Source organism: Muntiacus reevesi, chromosome 20, assembly GCF_963930625.1.
Source record: "Muntiacus reevesi chromosome 20, mMunRee1.1, whole genome shotgun sequence".
Classification (NCBI taxonomy): domain Eukaryota; kingdom Metazoa; phylum Chordata; class Mammalia; order Artiodactyla; family Cervidae; genus Muntiacus; species Muntiacus reevesi.
Window position 1 is genome coordinate 48,187,802 of NC_089268.1, and position 19,691 is coordinate 48,207,492.

The 19,691-nt window shown below is 59.6% G+C and overlaps 1 protein-coding gene across 1 annotated transcript in view; it reads left to right on the forward strand.

Annotated features, from left to right (window-relative positions):
* The window catches only part of SSR1 (signal sequence receptor subunit 1), a 28,890-nt gene extending 21,565 nt beyond the window's left edge, over window positions 1-7,325 (forward strand). Inside the window, exon 9 of the mRNA XM_065913371.1 lies at window positions 6,846-7,325. Within this exon, the coding sequence (XP_065769443.1) occupies window positions 6,846-6,870 (25 nt within the window). The 3' untranslated portion in view covers window positions 6,871-7,325. The remainder of the gene's footprint in view (window positions 1-6,845) is intronic.
* Window positions 7,326-19,691: the final 12,366 nt, after the last annotated feature.

Here is a 19,691-nt window from a genome sequence, read left to right on the forward strand (position 1 = left end):
CTACAGGGAAGTAGGAACACCCCCATCTTGCAGACGAGAAAAGTGAGGGTACCAGCTAAATAACGTACTAAAAATTGGCCACCTACCAAGCGGCAGAGTTGAGACTGGGGGACTTCCCTGGGGCCCAGTGGGTAGGAATCCACCTGTCAATGCAGAGGACATGAGTTCAATCCCTGGTCCAGGGAGTTCCCAGGCGCCGCGGAGAAACCAAGCCCGTGAGCCTGTGCTCCGGGACCTCTCGCTGCAACGCGAGAAAGCCTGTGGGCGGCCGCGGAGACCCGGCACCGCCAAAGATAGAAAGAGGTTTTTAAAAAGCTCAGGACACAAGCACGTCTGTCCAGAGCCTTCACAGCAGTCTCCCAGCCCCCAGTCCCTGAAAACCCAGGAGAAAACAGGCTGCCCTGCCGGCCCTGGCTTGACACAGGCCCACGTCCCGGCGCGTCTGCGCGTCCACCCGGGCCCTCCAGCCTCACGGGGACGGACGGACGGACAGCTGTGGGGCGAGGGTGCTAGGGGAGACGGGGCTACAGCCTCCCCACCAACGCAGAGCCCCTGAAAGGGCGAGGGTGGCGGGAGCAGCTCGTGCGAAATCCCCTAGGTCAGCGCCACAACGGGAGGGGACCGTGAGGGCGTCAAACCGGGTCCCGTCCCAAAGCGTGAGTGGACTGTAAACCTTAAACTTCTGTTTGTTTGTTTTGCTTAAATGTATAATCTGAGCTTAGCAAAGTCCGCCAGGTCGAGACTGTGACGCCATCAGAGGTGACAGGCTGTCCCCCGCCCCCGGGGCAAGGCCACCGCCCGCGAGGACAGAGAGCCACGAAAACTCCGCAGCCCAAGCCCCCTTCAACAGTGTCTGAGGTCAGCAGCCCGGCTGTGTCGTGAAGGCTGCTTAAAAAGGGAGGCGTTCCTTGCCTGCATCTGTCTTCTCGGTTTCATCAGCAGCAGTAGTCCTCCTCTGCCAGAACCCTCAAGGGAAAGGCAGGCACTGCGAAGCCAGAGTTGCCCCCAGGCCCCTGGGGACGCGGCTGCACGGGGCGGGTCTGCTGCCCCCTGCTGCTCACGGGTGGTCTAGCCTCCAGGTTCATTCCCACCGCCGCTGCCCCGGGCACTCCCGGCCAGACTCGGGGATTATCCGCGCCTAAAGCCTCCCTTTAGTACTGCACAACTCTTGCCATCTCCTGTTTGACCGCTTCCAATTTGCTTTGATTCATCGACCTGTCATTCCAGGTTCCTATGCAATGTTGCTCTTTACAACATCGCACCTTGCTTCTATCACCAGTCCCATCCACAACTGGGTGTTTTTGCTTTGGCTCCATCCTTTCATTCTTTCTGGAGTTATTTCTCCACTGATCTCCAGTAGCATATTGGGCACCTGCCGACCTGGGGAGTTCCTCTTTCAGTATCCTATTGTAGTACTGAATTTTGCAGAGTCCATCATGAGAAACGCTGGGCTGGAAGAAGCACAAGCTGGAATCAAGTTTGTCGGGAGAAATATCAATAACCTCAGATATGCAGATGACACCACCCTTATGGCAGAGAGTGAAGAGGAACTAAAAAGCCTCTTGATGAAAGTTAAAGAGGAGAGTGAAAAAGTTGGCTTAAAGCTTAACATTCAGAAAACTAAGATCATGGCATCTGGTTCCATCACTTAATGGGAAATAGATGGGGAGACAGTGGAAACAGTGTCAGACTTTATTTTGGGGGGCTCCAAAATCACTGCGGATGGTGACTGCAGCCATGAAATTAAAAGACGCTTAATCCTTGGGAGGAAAGTTGTGACCAACCTAGATAACATATTAAAAAGCAGAGACATTACTTTGCCAACAAAGGTCCATCTGGTCAAAGCTATGGTTTTTCCAGTGGTCATGTATGGATGTGAGAGTTGGACTGTGAAGAAAGCTGAGCACTGAAGAATTGATGCTTTTGAAGTGTGGTGTTGGAGAAGACTCTTGAGAGTCCCTTGGACTGCAAGGAGATCCAGCCAGTCCATCCTAAAGGAGATCAGTCCTGGGTGTTCACTGGAAGGATTGATGCTGAAGCTGAAACTCCAATACTTTGACCACCTCATGTGAAGAGTTGACTCATTGGAGAAGACCCTGATGCTGGGAGGGATTGGGGGCAGGAGGAGAAGGGGACGACAGAGGATGAGAAGGGGACGACAGAGGATGAGACGGCTGGATGGCATCACTGACTCGATGGGCATGAGTTTGAGTAAACTCCGAGAGTTGGTGATGGACAGGGAGGCCAGGCGTGCTGCAGTCCATGGGGTCGCAAAGAGTCGGACACGACTGAGCGACTGAACTGAATTGAAAGCCTCCCTGGTGACTGGGTGGTAATCTGTCTGCCAGTGCAGGAGATGTGGGTCCGATCCCTAGGTCGGGAAGTTCCCCTGGAGGAGGGCATGGCAACCTGCTCCAGTATTCCTGCCTGGGGAATCCTGTGGACAGCGGAGTCTGGTGGGTTACAGTCCATGAGTTCGCAAAAGAGTCAGACACGACTTAGGGACTGAACAACGACAAAAGCAAACCACCTACTCCAACCAGTACAGCTCACCCCCCCAGACATCAACTGCTTGTGCTAAGACATCGGTGAGGTCATTTGGATTTGAGTTGAGTGATCACGTCAGCGGAAGGATGTGGTCACCTGGGGAGCTGGCCACACGTGGTACATGGTCTCCTGGAGGCATCTGATCTCCCAGGACAAAGCCACTGCCCACTGCTGTTGTTCCATCACGTCTACACACGTGTGTTAACTTCTGATGAACTCACTGAAGACTGTGACATGAGTATGATGGTCAACAGCCCTTGTTTGACTCAACTCACCCACTTAGTGGCTGAATAATCTTATACTTACGGGTCACTTAACGGGTCTCAACCTATTTCTTCCCTAAAATGGGGATCATCTTAACTGCAGTTATTAGTTATTAATGATCAGTGAGAATTTATAAAGCCCTCGCTATATGCTGAGTGTTGAATTTTTTTTTTTTTAAGTTTTGCACATACAAAGAAGCCGATTCCCGTGCTGACCAAGGGTATAACCTCATTTTCACTACTAGGAAGGTGTCTTTTCCTCATTGCATAAGCAACGTTTACCTCTCAGCCAACTGAAAACCATCATCAGCAACTTATTTTCCCTTAGAGTTGTGAGATTCTGCTTAAATGGTGTGATTTCTTTTTTCCTCCTCTACTTAAAAGAAGAGCCTCATATACTATTAGAGCTGGGAAGAACCTGGAGAGTCATCAGGCCAGCTTCCTGCCCACCTGGCTGGGTGGCCCATCCCGTCTTTGGCTAGCTCAGCTAGTAGACACTCCTTTTGTGAGCCCAAACCCACTTCCTTGTGGCCTGTACCCTGGTCCTGCCCTGCAGAGCATCTTAGGAGAGAGCCCGCCTTCTCTCCCTTATAGCAATCCTTTTTGTATATCTGAACAGCTCTCCCCTGCCTTTGTCAGAAATCATCTTTTACACAGGCTCAGATACAAAGTAATGATAACTACCTCCATCTAATTTTTTCCCAAAGGAAATAGTGCCTTTATCTTTGCCTGCTTGTGCGCCTGCTCAGTCATGTCCGACTCTTTGCAACCCCGTGGACTGTAGCCCTCCAGGCTCCTCCGTCCACGGGATTCTCCAGGCAAGAACACTGGAGCGGGTTGCCATTTCCTTCTCCAGGGGATCTTCCTGACCCAGGGATGGAACCTGCATCTCTTGCTTCTCCTGCATTGGCAGGCGGATTCTTTACCACTGAGCCACCTGGGAAGCCTTTACTAAGATAATTGGAATTTGTCTGCTCACTTAAATCTTTACATGTTTTACTGGTTAATATTAAAGGGTCCAAAGTGATGGAGATAAAGGATGAAAACAGCTGCCATTAGTTCTCCCTCTAAAAGCGCATCAGTTCAACGAGTTCTTGTCTTAGGCAGCGTTTGCCAACTTCACTGCCCGGAAGATGGGGGTGGTGGCTGCAGAGGGGTTTGTTCAGGGTGCCGTCCCCAGAGCTGCTGAGTCGCACTGCGGGCTGGGGCCCAGGAATCCGCATTCTAACGAGCACCACCGGTGCTCCCACCGCCGGTGCTCCCACCGCCGCACCGCCAAACCTTCCCCAGGAGAGTCTGGGTCCCGCTGGCCGTGCTGCAGTGAGCCAGGCCGCCCGGCCCACCCCCGGGAAGCCCTCCAGCCATGAGAGGGAGGCCGGCGCGGGCACCGCAGCGGTGGGCTCGGCCTGGACGGGGGCCCCTTGCTCCCTGCACAGCCCCTTCACGTGCTGAGACCCCAGAGGCTGGAGGAGGAGGTGGCGGGGCTGTAACTGACCCCCAGGAGGGCTTCCTCTGCCCCTGGGGCTCCTCTCAGCATTTCCACCGTTGACTCCGGTGGCTCGGGGCCCCAGTCCCGTCGGAGGAGGCTCCGTTGTCAGTGGTTAGAACTGAGGGGTGCTGATCCACGGAGGCGGTTTCCGGGGTCACCCAGCTAATGAGAGATGGGGCGGGGCGCTGACACAGGCGGCCTGACTCCAGGAGCCCCCACTGCTGGGCCACGGCCCTGGCTCTCTCTCTCTGACCTGGGGGCGTGAGACCAGCCCGCCAGAGCCCCGACGTCCCGCAGGTCAGCCCCCTGCTCCCCAAGCCACCCTGTCCTTCAGGATGTCCTGTCTCAGCGGTGCTGTCCCCTCTGCAGGAAACTCCTTCGGATGGTCCCCGTCCACGTCACCTCCTAAGGGTCCCGAAACCCAGCCGTCCTCTGACCCCTGGACCCTTGTCCCGAGTGGATGGGCTCCCCGAGGTCAGTGAGCAGGGGACACACGCGGCGCCCACATGGGGGCAATGCCTGTGATGCCACCACTGGTCCACCCCATGCCCCCGCCACGAGCTGCTGCCAGGATACCCAGGAGGAGACGGCCTGACCCCCCACGGCCTGCAGGACCCAGACCCAAAGCTCTCCTGTCGACTGCCATGACCCTTGAACCTGAGCCTGCACTGGCCCTGCTCCCACCTGGCCCCCCCTGCCCCCCAGGCCTTGCCCGCCTGCCCACCCCGCTGATCCAGCACACAGCCTGGGAGCAGCCTTCAATTTTGACATCATTGGGAGCTAAGAGTTGAGAAATTCTGCAAAGAAATTCCCTAAACCCCCCATCTTCACCCAGATCACTAATTGCTAACTTCCTGCCGGACGGACACGCATGATCCACACACAGCCTCCCCTGACCGCTCAGACCTCACGCCCTGAGAGCAGGAGTGTTCCTCTGCGGGGAGCACGCGCTCTAGGCGACCGAGTTGTGGTCGCCACCTGGCCAAGCACCTCCCCTGCCGGCTTGTCTTCCTGCTTGAGGGGCAAGTCCAGGTTTGCCCGGTCCATCCACTCCTCGTGGGGCCATAATTGCCTTGGATCTGGACGCTTCCTGGTCCTTTGGGGGACATGGATCTGGACGCTTCCTGGTCCTTTGGGGGACATGGGTCTGGACGCTTCCTGGTCCTTTGGGGGACATGGATCTGGACGCTTCCTGGGCCTTTGGAGGGGGACACTGGATCTGGACGCTTCCTGGTCCTTTGGGGGACATGGATCTGGATGCTTCCTGGTCCTTTGGGGGACATGGATCTGGACGCTTCCTGGGCCTTTGGAGGGGGACACTGGATCTGGATGCTTCCTGGGCCTTTGGCGGACATGGATCTGGACGCTTCCTGGGCCTTTGGAGGGGGACACTGGATCTGGATGCTTCCTGGTCCTTTGGGGGACACTGGATCTGGATGCTTCCTGGGCCTTTGGCGGACATGGATCTGGACGCTTCCTGGTCCTTTGGGGGACATGGATCTGGACGCTTCCTGGTCCTTTGGGGGACATGGATCTGGACGCTTCCTGGGCCTTTGGGGGACACTGGATCTGGACGCTTCCTGGGCCTTTGGGGGACACTGGATCTGGACGCTTCCTGGTCCTTTGGGGGACATGGATCTGGACGCTTCCTGGTCCTTTGGGGGACATGGATCTGGACGCTTCCTGGGCCTTTGGGGGACATGGATCTGGACGCTTCCTGGGCCTTTGGAGGGGGACACCGGATCTGGATGCTTCCTGGGCCTTTGGCAGACATGGATCTGGATGCTTCCTGGGCCTTGGGGGCACACTGGCACTTCAAGGGAGTGGAGGCTGGAGGCTCTGCCTGTCCCGGTTGGGGCTCATCCTGTGAGTGGACTCAGGTCTGGAGCCACACAGGCCCTGGGCCCCATCCGGCCCAGAGGTCCCGCGCGTCCTGATGTGGGCACGGCCTGCGCGGCAGCGGTGGGGTGGTAGGGAGTGTTGGTCTCCTCCTCAAAGGAAGCTTTCTTGGGACCCCGGCCCGGGCACCCAGGGCCAGGTCAGGGGGCAGTCCCCAGCAAGTCCTGGGCACAGACGCGATGGGACCCCGGTGGTCTGTGCACCGCAGGCTCCGGGCCGGGCCTCCAGCAGAGCAGGGGCTTGATCAGTATTTGCTGAGTGAGTGAAAGAATGAGTGAGACTGTTCCGGAGCTGATTCCGCCCCAGGGCAAACCCTCCGCATGGCCCAGGCGCGCCTGGGCGGCTTTGGCTTTATGCACGGAGCATGGCTACGCTTGCGGGGTTCTTGTTATGTCCGATTCTCACTGAGAGCTCGGAAGCCTCAGTCTCAGCAAAGGTTCCTTCCGGAATCCACCGAGTAGACTAATTCCAGAAGCTGAACCCGGATTCCGGATTTTTCCACTTGACTCCTTGTGGGCGGCGGGGTGGGAGGGAAGGGGCTTCTCCGGGTCTTTGGTCGTGAGATCTGGGCCCCAAAGAGGAGCCCTCGGGGGCGGCCCCCGGCGGGGCTGGCCGCCCGCGCTGACCGTCTGGCTCTGTCGTTGCAGACGCAGGCGGAGGGAGACGCACTGAGGCCCCGAGGCCGCCGCACGGCGCTGCAGGAAGACCCGCTCCTGGAGGCCCCGCGCGGCCGCGCCGGTTCGCTCCGAGACGGGACCCTCGCCGGGCTCCGCGGAGCAGCCCCGCGGCGCTGGCCGTCGGCCGGCTCGGAGGTGCCCGGACCGCCGCTGGGAGGGGTCCGGGTGGCCGGCTCCCCTCCGCCTCGGAGGACGGGCCTCGGTCCCGACGGTGAGGACTCGGGAGCGCGGGGACCCCCGCCCGGTGCCCCGTCCGCCTGCGCGTCCCCGGGAGTGGGGTCCGCAGGCCCCCCAGCCGCGCCTGGCGGCCCTGCAGGGGGCTCAGCGCAGGGCGGGCGTGGGGCCGCCCGTGGTGCCCGTGGGAGCGCGGCCGCCACGTGCGGGCCTCGCCACGCGCTCTGACTATGCCGAGGTGACCGACCTGAACCGCGCTGAATCGAATTGGGTGGAAATAAATTGAATTGAAAGGCTACCAACGTGTCTACCTGTTTCACTGGGGGCCAAGCCCGGGGGTGAGGACCGCCGTTGTCTCCGCCCTGCGCTGCTGCGGCAGGAGAGGAGCAGGGTCACCCCGGACAGGAGGGGACACCCCGGACGGGAGGGGACGGAGCGGGAGCAGCAGAGACCGCAAGGAAGCAGGTCCGGCCAGCGGAGGACGCAGATGCATGCAGACACGTTCCTGTGGACAAGAGCATCTCAGGCGTGGCCCGTGAACCCCACATGTGGAATCACCTGTAGGTCCCCCAGGCCGACAACAGTCGCAGGGAGCCGGCCCAGGAATCTGCATTTTCAAGCAACGTCTACAAGTGGATTCGAAGTTTGAGAGTCACTGCGGGGAAGGGTGGTGGGACCGTGGTGTGTCGGTAATTCCCCGGCTGGGGGTGGCCTCCCCCGGGGCTGCTACCTGGGCCCCAGGGACGCCGGGCGTTCGCCCTGCTGACCTTGCCCCGGGACCCCGGGCGTTTGCCCTGCTGACAGGCTTCCCACGCCTGATGGCAGTGGGATGGTTGCGACACTTGGCGCACTCAGGTCTGACCAGGCACGCCTTGCTTCTCTCTACACCCATCCTGGATTCCAGGGCCAGAAGTAAGAAGTAAGCCTCACACAATCAAGAAATGCCCAGCACGCCGGGGTCTGGAGGCGGGCGCCTGAGCCACACTGCCCACGGGTCCCGGCCGAGCGGCTGGAGGCCTGAGGTCGAGGCGGCGGCAGGCCGGTTCCTCCTGAGGCCGCCCCCCTCCCCAGGGGCGTCTTCTCCCCGCGTCCTCATGCGGTCTGTGCACACACATTCCCGGTGTCTGGGGCCAGATTTCCTCTTCTTGTAAAAGACCGGTCAGATTGGATCAGGGCTGCCCTGAGCTGTGCGGAATCGCTGTTGTGTCTGACTCTTTTCGACCCCATGGACTGTAGCCTAGCAGTCTCCACTGTCCTTGGAATTCTCCAGGCCAGAATACTGGAGTGGGTTGCCATGCCCTCCTCCAGGGCATCTTCTCTATCCAGGGATCGAACCCAGGTCTCCCTCATTGCAGGCGGTTTCTTTATCATCTGAGCCCCTAGAATACTGAGTGGCTGAATTCCCGACCCAGGAACGGAACCAGGGTCTCCTGGATTGCAGGCAGATTCTTTACCAGCTGAGCTATCAGGGAAGTCCCAGGCTCCTTTTAACTTAATCACCCTGTTAAAGACCCTGCGTCCATGCATAGCCACGCCTGAGGTGCTGGGGGTACTGATGAGGGCATAATTGAACATGTAAACGGGGGGCTCCCCCAGTTCAGCCACAACAGGCGGTGTCTCCTTGGCTGTAATCTTGAGCACGCACGTGGAGAAGCACTTTGATCATCTAAGTGCTGTCTCTCAAGTTTAAGCTGCCCTTCTGTCCCTTTCGTCCAGTTCATTTTATCTTTAGATAAACATGTAACACGTGCAGCCTCCAAACTGTGGACATTTTTAGGATTCTCAGCAGCTTCTTGCTGAGCCTCTATCTCTTCTATCAACACAAAATTGAACTGCAGCCCAGAACTTCCCAGCGACAGGGTGTGACCCAGCAACCCTGGGACACGTTAGTGACCCAGGCCCGTCATCAGCCAACACTCCTCACACACGTGCCAAGCATCCAAATTTCCCGCCTCCCACGGTCGGTACCTTGTGGACCGTCAAGGAGCCCAGGTCCCTCCCAGCTCCGGTAAGGACCACTGCTGGGGTTACTGCCAAGAGGGACGGATGTGACAGCTACGTCTCCAACTTCGACGCCACCTCCCTGACCCAGGATCCCCACTGCCTCCAGAAAACAACAGACCTGGGGACTCCCCTGGTGGTCCAGTGGCTGAGACGCCGCACTCCCAACACAGGGGACCCGGGTTCAATCCCTGGTCGGGGGGATGGATCCCACAGGCTGCGTCCAAGGCACAGTGCACCCAAATGAGTACTTTTTTCTTTTTTTTAAAAGAGGCTTCCCTGGCGGCACAGTAGTTAAGAATCTGCCTGCCAATGCAGGGGACCTGAGTTGAGTCCCGGGTCCAGGAAGATCCCACATGCCTCAGGGCAGGTAAGCCCGTGGTCCACAACTACTGAAGCCCACAGGCTCTAGAGCCCCCGTTCCACCGCAACGCGAAGCCCGCACATCCCCACCCAGAGGGTATTCCCCGAGCACCGCATCTAGAGAAAGTCCACCCACGGCGGCGAAAACCCAACACAGCCAAAATAAATAAAGAAACCACACTACTACGGAGTTCTAAACCTACTTTAAAAAATATTCTGAAATGAATAGATGGCGATTTTGCACAGTAGGTAAAAGCACTTAGCTCGGTCATGTCAGGGAGACTATAATCAGAAATAAAACAGGCTTTGCTATCTCAGCTCCTTGTGATGACGGCTAACATTGTCCCAGGCCCAGGCCCCTCTGAAAGGGCCTCCCTGTCCCCACACATCCCTGGAACAGAAGCTGAAGGTCTTCCTCAGTCAAGGCCTCAGTTCTCCGGGAGACGCCGGGACTATTGTTTGAAGCAGCTGCTATGTATTGGAAACTCCACACCCACCTGCTGTCCTGGAAGACGGGTATTTTATATGCACTTTGGAGATTAAAGACGCCAAGTCCAAAGGCGCGGAATCTCAGGCGACGGTAAGGGTGGGAGTTGAACCCCAGGCTGCCCGGCCCCACATCACCCGCAGGGTAGCAGTGGCTGGGCGGGCCCAGCCTTCCGCACGGCGGGGAGCTCCAGGGAGCGCTCACACCTTCAGCACACGCACAGCCCCACCCCAGAGACCGTAACTGCCAGGGGCCCTCACCGGGCTTCTCTTGTGGCTCAGCTGGCAGAGTCCGCCTGCAATGTGGGAGATCTGGGTTCATTCCCTAGGTTGGGAAGATCCTCTGGAGAAGGGAAAGGCTCCCCACTCCAGGATTCTGGCCTGGAGAATGCCATGGACTGTATAGTCCACGGGGTCACAAAGAGTCGGACACAACTGAGCGACTTCCACGTAGATAAGTCTGGAAGCACTCTCTCCCTTCGCTTTTCCCTCAGCGGACCTGAGCAGTCCCCAAGTGACTGTAACGGAGCCCCGGCCAGGGGCAGCACCTGGGAGGGGCAGAGCCACAGCCTGCCCTCACCCCGAGCGCAGGTGGAGCCGTTCACCGACGCTGCGCGCGTCCACCTGGCCTGGGCAGAAACCCCAGGGCTGGCGCCGACCTGCTGGAAGGACGAGGCCCAGAGCTGTGTCCCGGCCACCGCCTGGACCACACAGCCCGCAGGGTCACCCCCGGGGGCTTGGCCTCCACCTGTGAAAACACACACTGAGCGGCTGCAACCTGTGGACACTGGGCTAGGTTCTGGAGGGGACACAGCACTGGGTGGCTTCCCCCTCCCCCCCCCCCCCTCCGTGTCCTCCAGCCTAGGAGACACAGCTCAGCTAAAAAAAAAACAAAAAAAAAGCGGGGCAGGGGAAGCCAAATATATTCCACTAAATGATCAGAAGGTGGTTCAGCTGATGCTGGGAAAGATGAGGGCAGGAGGAGAAGGGGGCGACAGAGGATGAGATGCTTGGATGGCATCACCAACTCAATGGACAGGAGTTTGAGCAAGCTTGAAGTGAAGGACAGGGAAGCCTGGGGTGCTGCAGTCCACGGGGTTGCAGAGTCAGACACGACTTAGGGACTGAACAACAACAATGTAGAGAACCCGCCTGCCAATGCAGGACACTCGAGTTCCATCCCTGGGTCAGGAAGATCCCCTGGAGGGGTCATGGCAACCCCCTCCAGGATTCTTGTCTGGAGAATCCCACGGACAGAGGAGCCTGGCGGGCTGCAGTCCATGCGGTCACAGAGAGTCAGACATGACTGAGCAGGCGCACACGTGATAAGGGCCAAGCAAGAGCCCAGCTGGGGGTGTTGGGCAGGGAGGGCCTGGGGCAGCCCCTGGGCTGCGTGTGCCCCAGGGCCCGTGGGCACGGGGGAGGAGGAGACAGGTGTTGGCCACTGAGAGCTGGCTGACTGTGAGCCCCGCCTGAAACACACACATGGGGCAGAGAGGGTTTCCGGCCGCTACTGGCCTCTGTGCAGACAGAGGGCATGTGGGTTCTCTGCTTGGAACCCCCCTCTCTTTCCTATCTCGGTCTCCACCCCCGGCCTCAACGATCTCATTCACCCCCAGAGCTTCCCTCCCCCAGGACTCAAACGGCAGCCACAGGGCTCACGGTCTCCTGAGCTGCAGACACCCCACCGGACGCCCGCAAACTTCCCTCCTCCTGGGGACAGCCGCCCCGCCCCACCCCACCCTCCTCTGAGTGACCTTCCAAGTCACTTCTGGGTCCCCGGAGAAGGAGCAGCTGGGGGGTGAGCCGGGGAGCAGAGCCAGAGAAGGTGACTCTGAAGCCGTGCTGGGGCCTGGACGCTGAGTCGTCTGCCACGGGAGCTGCCCGCGCCGGGTTCTGTCCCTTGCTGTCACGGGCTCCTCGAGCAAGAGGACCCACGGCCTCCGGGCCCAGCGGCCAGCTCCTGGCGGCTTCCCCGCGGTGAGAGCCCCCCCACCACCCCCACCCTGCGCCTTTCTGCACCCAGGACCCCTCCCCATCCCCTCACCTGGGCCGGGACGACTTCACGACTTCAGCACTTTCCTCCTGGGGCCTCCGGCTCCGCTCCGCCCTGCACTCCACCGCAGGACGTTTCCAGAACCAGCTCTGCTCCAACAACCGCCTTACTTGACCCCACCTGCTGCCAGGGCCGCGTTCCGGACCCTCAACGCTAATCCCGGCCAACGTGCTCCTCTTGCGGCCCCTCCAAGGCCCACCAGCCGCGGCCTTCTCCCCTCACCTCCTGGGCGCCCGCCGGTGGTCACCGAGGCCATCACGTGCCTCCCGGGTCCGCCGCCCCCCCGCCCCCAGGTGATGCTTGTTCAGGCTTCCAGCCTCTTTGAGATCATTGTGAAATCCTTGTGAAACTCGCTTCCAAGAAGCCAGTCTCCACGCTTTTCTTGCTCCCCCAGTTAAACAAAAACTTACACACACTCACTGCAGCTGGGGTGACGAGGTGGAGCACTGGATATTGGGGGGAGGTGTGCTGCTGTATGCGTGGACGTCTGTCCAGCCCTCGGCCATCAGAGAGGGAGCCCTGGTGTAAACCGCGGTCTGGGTGACAGGCACGCGCAGGGTCCCTCCCGCGGTGGAGGCGTGAGGATGGGGGCGGGTGGAGGATAAAATTACAGCGCCTTCCTCTCACCCCCAGAGCTTTAGCTCCCTCAGGACTCAAATGCAGCTGCAGGGCTCACTGTGCCGAGCTGCAGGCATCCCCACCAGGATGTCTGCAAACCCCCCTCCCCCTGGTGACAGCCCCCCGGCCCCGAGTCCTCCTCTGAGCGACTTTTTGAGTCACCTCTGGGTCCCCCGGAGAAGGAGCAGCGTGGGGTTGGGGCCTGAGCCCCGGCCTGCTGCAGCTCGGAGTCAATAAAAGTGAGGAGGTGCTTCCCCCTTTCGTGTTCACCCCTCATCCCGCCCACCTGGCCCCCACCCCACTGCCTGCCTCTCCTCTGTGACTGGCGGGTCCCCTGACCCTTTGCTCAGCGTCACAACGTGAGCACCTTTCAGCCCCACCTTCCTCGGCAGGATCCAAACCCTGGAGAATCAGTGCTTAACTTGAGTTGGGGGCGGGGGGAGCTGGGGTGGGGGGACTGGGCCCCAGTGCTGATGAGCGGGAAGACAGCTGGGAATGATCTGGAAGGTTCTGGAAGGATGCAGGCCAGGCAGGCCAGTGTTCTGCTGGCTGGCATAGTCCTAAGGCCCATGGGACCCAGGGGACGGTGCACAGCCCACGGGGCACAGGCCATCCCGGGCAGAGCTGGCTGTCACCGTGGCCTGGGCTGGCCAGGGCCGTGGAGGACACGGCAGACCCAGCCTCCCTGGTCCTGACCGAAGAAGCCAGCCCCCGGACGCTGTGACTGTGCAGACCCCGGGAGAAATATGCTAGGGCTCGAGGTTGGAAGAAAAGTTGTGGCTAACCTAGACAGCTTATTAAAAAGCAGAGACATTACTTTGCAACAAAAGTCCATCTAATGAAAGCTATAGTTTTTCCAGTGGTCATGTATGGATGTGAGAGTTGGACTATAAAGAAAGCTGAGCACCAAAGAATTGATGCTTTTGAACTGCAGTACTGGAGAAGACTCTTGAAAGCCCCTTGGACTGCAAGGAGATCCAACCAGACCATCCTAAAGGAAATCAGTCCTGGGTGTTCATTGGAAGGACAGATGCTGAAGCTGAAACTCCAGTACTTTGGCCACCTCATGCGAAGAGCTGCCTCATTGGAAAAGACCCTGATGCTGGGAGGGATTGGGGGCAGGAGGAGAAGGGGACGACAGAGGATGAGATGGTTGGATGGCATCACTGACTCGATGGGCATGAGTTTGAGTAAACTCTGGGAGTTGGTGATGGACAGGGAGGCCTGGTGTGCTGCAGTCCATGGAGGTCATAAAGAGCTGGACACGACTGAGCGACTGAGCTGGACTGGACTGAAGTTGGGGGGCAGCTGCCCAAGACACTCGGCCAGTCTGGTGACCACAGCATTTAGTGGCATCTAGAATGATAAACATTCTCCAGAAGATTTTCAGTTTACTTTGCCCAGATCCATCAGAAAAACCACTATTTGTGGCAGCTTTAGCCTTAAGAAATGCCATTTCTTAAACAGTGAGACTTGAAATGACGGCTTGATCCACGGGCTCCACCATGGTTGTTACGAGGCATGAAAACAACACAAACCTCAGGACGGCAAGTCGGGAGGAGGCACCTGCCCCCCGACCTCGGGGCCCAGGTCGGGTCGCAGCTTCTTGGAGCTTCTCTTCCTGAGTGTGGCCTGGACCCAGGGTCCCATGGGGCCTCTGTGCTGATACAGGTGGGTGAGTAGCCCCGCTGAAGAGGTCAGGCAGGGCGCTTGAAGGAAGGTCCTGGGGCGTTTCCTAGATCTGAGATTTGCTGCAGCCTGGACAATTGGCCTTGAGGTTCCAGGGCAGGGGCGGGGGGGAAGCTGGTGGGCAGGAGCCTGGGATAGTCTAATCTCTGTGACCGCATGGACTATACAGTCCGTGGGATTCTCCAGGCCAGAATACTGGAGTGGGGAGTCATTCCCTTCTCCAGGGCATCTTCCCAACCCAGGGATTGAACCCGGGTCTCCTGCATTGCAGGTGAATTCTTTATCAGCTGAGCCATAAGAGAAGCCCAAGAATACTGGAGTGGGTAGCCTATCCCTTCTCCAGGGGATCTTCCTGACCCAGGAATCAAACCGGGGTCTCCCGTGTTGTGGGAGGATTCTTTACAAGCCAAGCTATCAGGGAAGCCCAATCTCTGGGACAGTGATTTTCAAACTTTCGTAGGCTTCAGAATCCTCTGGGAATTTTCCCTCCTGAGATCCTTTGTTGCTTTTTGGTGGGCAATTTCATCCTAACAAGGCTTCCCATTAGCTGGCCAACCTGGGCAGTTCATTTCACCCTCATCTCTGCTCCAAGGTGACAAGGATTTTTTTTCCTTCTCAGTTCACTGGTGAAGACAAGAGACAAAATTCATGGGAAAACAAGCTGCAGCATGCAAAGCGTTGTATAAACACGCCCGAGGGTGAGGGAGGAAGGGACATTGGTCTTGACTGAAACAGCAATGTTCAATCAATAAAAACAATTCTGAGAAGCAAGATGACTGTTTTAATTCCCCCCACCCCCTTTGTATTTATGGGCTTCCCTAGTGGCTCAGATGGTAAAGCTTCTGCCTGCAATGCAGGAGACCCAGGTTCGATCCCTGGGTCAGGAAGATCCCCTGGAGAAGGAAATGGCAGCCCACTCCAGTGCTCTTGCCTGGAGAATCCCATGGATGGAGGAGTCTGGTGGCCTATATAGTCCATGGGGTCATAAAGAGTCGGACACGACTGAGCGACTTCACTTCACCCCTTGAATTTTCCTGCAGCTTCCAGAATCTCCAAACTGAGCAGGCATCACTTCTGTCTCACAGAGCTGCAGTCCTGGCACGAAGGCCTGCAGACCCACTGCAGCCTGGTGGGCCTGGCTCCCCGCGCTGACAGCCGGCGGCGGGCATGGCGGAGGCCAATGCGGGGCGGGCAGGCGGGCACTCCTCCTGCCCTCGGCCTGTGGCTTCCTGCCAAGCGAACTGGGCAAGGAGCGCCCGCTGGTTTCTTATTTAGGACACCGCCTTGGCAGCCAAGAGTCGGAGGGGCCGGTTTTACTGCTGTTAGAGAGTAACCTTCAATTTCAAGTTTAAAATTAACCCGGTCCTCCGGCCGCTCCTGGCCGCTCCGGGACCTGGGGGTGGGAAGGGCCCCGGGCGGCCTGGCACCCGGGGCGGGGCGGCGGCGGGTGGCAGGCCCCAGGGTCCTGCTCGCTCCTCGGTCCCTGCAAGGGGCCCTCGGGGTCTGCGAGTTGGGCAGCAGGAATCTTGGGTGGCTTGCGTTCCGGCTGCAGTGGGCACGGGGTGGGGTGTGGGGAGGAGCCCCCAGAGGGGCCGGGGTCCGCCCAGTCCTCCGTCCCTTGGATGGGGGCTGGGCTCACGTGGCCCAGCCATTTAGATGGTCCCTGAGCTCCGGGGGGGCCGCAGGGCCCACCCTCTCTGGGCGCCCACCTGCACCCCAAGTAGAGAGAACCCGGCTCTGCCTCGAAGGAGATTGTGACAGGAGGCTGGGCCGGCCCCCCCCGGGCTGTGTGTGTGGGGGGGTCTGAAGGAAGCCGGGGAGCTCACGGGGCCCCCTCGCGGTCTCACCAAAGCTCCAAGGCCACCGCGGGCCGGCCTTGAGCTGGCGGCTCTGGACCACGGATCAGGGGAGGCCCGCGCTCCGGGACCCTTGTCTGCAGGGAGCGGCTGGCTGGGGTTGAGCGCCTGTGCTTCCCCGTCCCCCAGCGGTAGGACATGGGGGCCTGCTTTGGGGGAGCTAGGGAGGGCCCATCCTACTCCCTCCCTGAGGCCGCCGTGGAGGGCAGAGACCCATGGTTCACGGCCTCTGACAGGGAGACACGCTGCAGGGAGCAGGCGTCCTCAGAGGTGACAAGACCTGAGCGCCTCCCCAGCCTGCGTGTCTGCCAGCGGATCCCGGGCTGAGAACCCCGTGCATTACCCCGTGGGGTCTGCATGGCAATCCCAGGAGGTGGGCGCCGTGGTCACCCCCTCCTCAGGGGTGAGGGAGCCAGCAGGAGGCAGCCTCCTGGCCAGACCCGGCTCGCAGCCCTTCCTGCATCCCCTGCACCCCAGCACAGGGGCGGGCTGCTGCTGCGTCTTCAGGTAGGGGGACCCCCAGCCCATGAGTTCCAGACGGACACCCCCGTGTCTGAGCTCCTGCCTCTCAGGGGCTCCGTTGCTCAGTCGTGTCCGGCTCCTTGCGACTCTGTGAACTGAAGCCTGCCAGGCTCCTCTGTCCATGGGATTCTGCAGCAAGAGCACTGGAGTGGGTTGCCATCTCCTCCTCCAGGGGATCTTCCCCGCCCAGGGATTGAACCTTTGTCTCCCGGGTCTCCTGCATCGGCAGGAAGACTCTTCACCACCAACACCCTCTGGGCTGCCCTGGTGGCTCAGACGTAAAGAATCTGCCTGCAGTGCAGGAGACCCGGGTTTGACCCCTGGGTAGGGAAGATCCCCTGGAGGAGGAAATGGCAACCCACTCTAGTGTTCTTGCCTAGAAAACCCCATGGAGAGAGGAGCCTGGGTGGCCTACAGTCCACGGGGTCGCAGAGAGTCGGACACGACTTGGTGACGAAATCACCCACCATCCTGCCTGTCAGACCCTCAGTGACAGGGTAAACTGTTTTTCAAACACTTGATGTTCTTTCCGCTTACACAGGATCCCAGAGCAGCCAAAGTCCCAGAGACAGAAGGTAGGTGGCGGGGGCTGGGGCTGGGGGAGGATGAGTGTCTCATGGGGACTGAGGTTCAGTCTGGGAAGAGGAAGGCTTCTGCGGAGGATGGGGGTGATGGCTGCACCACCTGAATGCATTTAATGCCACAGACTTAAGCTCTCGGGAAAAGGCCAAGCTGGCAAACTTTATGTAGTTATTCTACCACACCCAAAACAACACTTGGTGTGTGAGAAGCAGCAGCAAGTGGGAAGCAGCCCTTAATGCTGTTTCTGGGGATGGGAAGACAGTGAAACAGGCCACATCGGACCTGTGCTGCTTGGACCTACATTTAAAGGCACGGAGGGGCTGACGGGTCTCCCGGTAGGTCAGGAACACGGACCTTGGAGTCCGGCGAAGCAAGGTCAAGCCCAGGCCACCATTTACAGGCATTGGCTCCAGCGATCAGGTTGGGGGTGGGAGGAGTGGGGTGGTGATCGGCAGACAGTGAGGGACGTGTTTGAGTCCCTGACCTCTGTCCGGGGACGCGATCAGAAATCAAGGCCGGGGCCACCATGTTAGTGGTTAGTGTCCGGGTTAATGTCCACTCGGCCCGTCAAAGCTGGTCCTGTCCAGGAAGAGTGGCCGGGCTGCGTCAGGAGCCAGACACCCCGAGGCCTCCCCCGCGCCGGGACAGTCCTGTGTGGCCGTGGCGCCCGGGGCTCCGGCTCCCTGTGCTGCCCCGGGTCCTCACTCGCGTCTCGGGGAGGACGGGGCAGGCAGGACGGACACCTGAGGAGGATGAAGGCTGGGGGTCAGGGTCACAGTGGGGAGGACGCTGCTGGCCCTTGGGACCCACCCAGACAGACTCACGTGGCCCTGGCACCAGCCACTTCCCGGGAACAGGGCAGGAAGGACCAAGGACTGGTTTCCTTCCTCTTCCCTTGGCAGGGTACCCTCTACCGCGCATAAGAAAGAAAAGAAACAAAAAAAGCTTACTTTAAAAAACCAAGTGAAGCCTCCTCTTGTGTGAGTTCATTCTGAGCACCAGGGGTCAGGGCTGACCTCTGAACTCTGACCTCTTGCCGGTCTGGGTTCTGACTTGCCCTCCCCTCCTGTTGGCTCCGCTTGAGAACACAGCCTAGACGGGCCCCTTGTCAACACCTGCCCCCGCCGGCTCCAGGCCGCCTCCTGGGGTCTCCGTGCAGCCCCCCGCCCGCCCTCGTCCTGGGCCCCTCCCCAGTGCACTCAGGGCCCCCCCCCCCCCCCCCGCTAGGACCCGGCCTCTCCCCGTCCACTCCTGCCGCAGCGGCTTCTGCGGGGCCAGGCTGCTCCCAGCACCTTTCCCGCGGGGGCGTCCCCAGGCCCGGCCCTCGAGGTGACTTCCTTGGGGCTGGCAGCCCACCGCCTCGAGGCTACTCTGCCCTTGGACTTGGCCTGCCTCCGCATCTTCCCCGCCTCTTCCGTTTCCTGCTCACCGTGAAAACCCACCTTCCGCAGGGAGAGGCCTGTCCTGCCTGGCTCCTCGTTCTGCCCCCCGGGGCCCAGGGCAGCGCCGGGGACACGGCAGAGCCTGCACCTGGCTAACCAGACCCTGGAGAAAAATGAGCAGAAACCGCCCCCGAAGCTCCATGCAGCTCAAGGCCTCGGCCTTGTCTTGACGGGTGCATAAGCAAAACTGATCGTTACACCTGAACGTCTCTCGCTTCCCCAGCTCTCAGAGGGAAGGTGGACCCGAGGAGAGGGTCTCTAATGTGAGGAGGCCGAAGGGGAAGCGGGGCTCGCTGAAGACGGCCTTTGCTTCTCTGGGGCCCCCTGCGCCTGACCGGGCTTCTCTGCAGGGACAGCGGGAAACCCGAGCCCACGTGTTTACACGTCACCCGGAATGCAGAGGCTCACGACGGAGATCGCCCTGAGAGCCCAAGTGCACACTCTGCCGGGAACGACCGCTGTGCAGGGCCCACGTCCCGCCTGCAGGACGAGTCCTCCCCTCCTGCCTGGGGTCAGCGGGAGGCCCGCAGCTCGCTCCCTGGAGGGAGGGCGTCGGCTCACAACCCCGAGCAGAGGAGGGGACGGGGCGGACGAACTTCATCTCCCCTCCCTAAGGAACCGGCTTGCTCTTCTGAGAGGTCCCATCTCTCGCCTCCGGTAAGCTTCCTCAGCACCGCCCGGGGCTGCGCCCCACAGACACAAACACAGACACACACACAGACACACACAGATACACACACAGACAAACACACAGACACACACAGAGACACACACAGACACACACAGAAACACACAGACACAGACACACACAGAGACACAGACACACACACAGAGACACACAGAAACACACAGACACAGACACACACACAGACACACACACAGACACACACACAGACACAGACACACAGAGACACAGATACACACACAGAGACACACACACAGACACCCAGACACACACACAGACACACACACAGACACAGACACACAGACACACACACACAGACACAGAGACACACACAGACACACA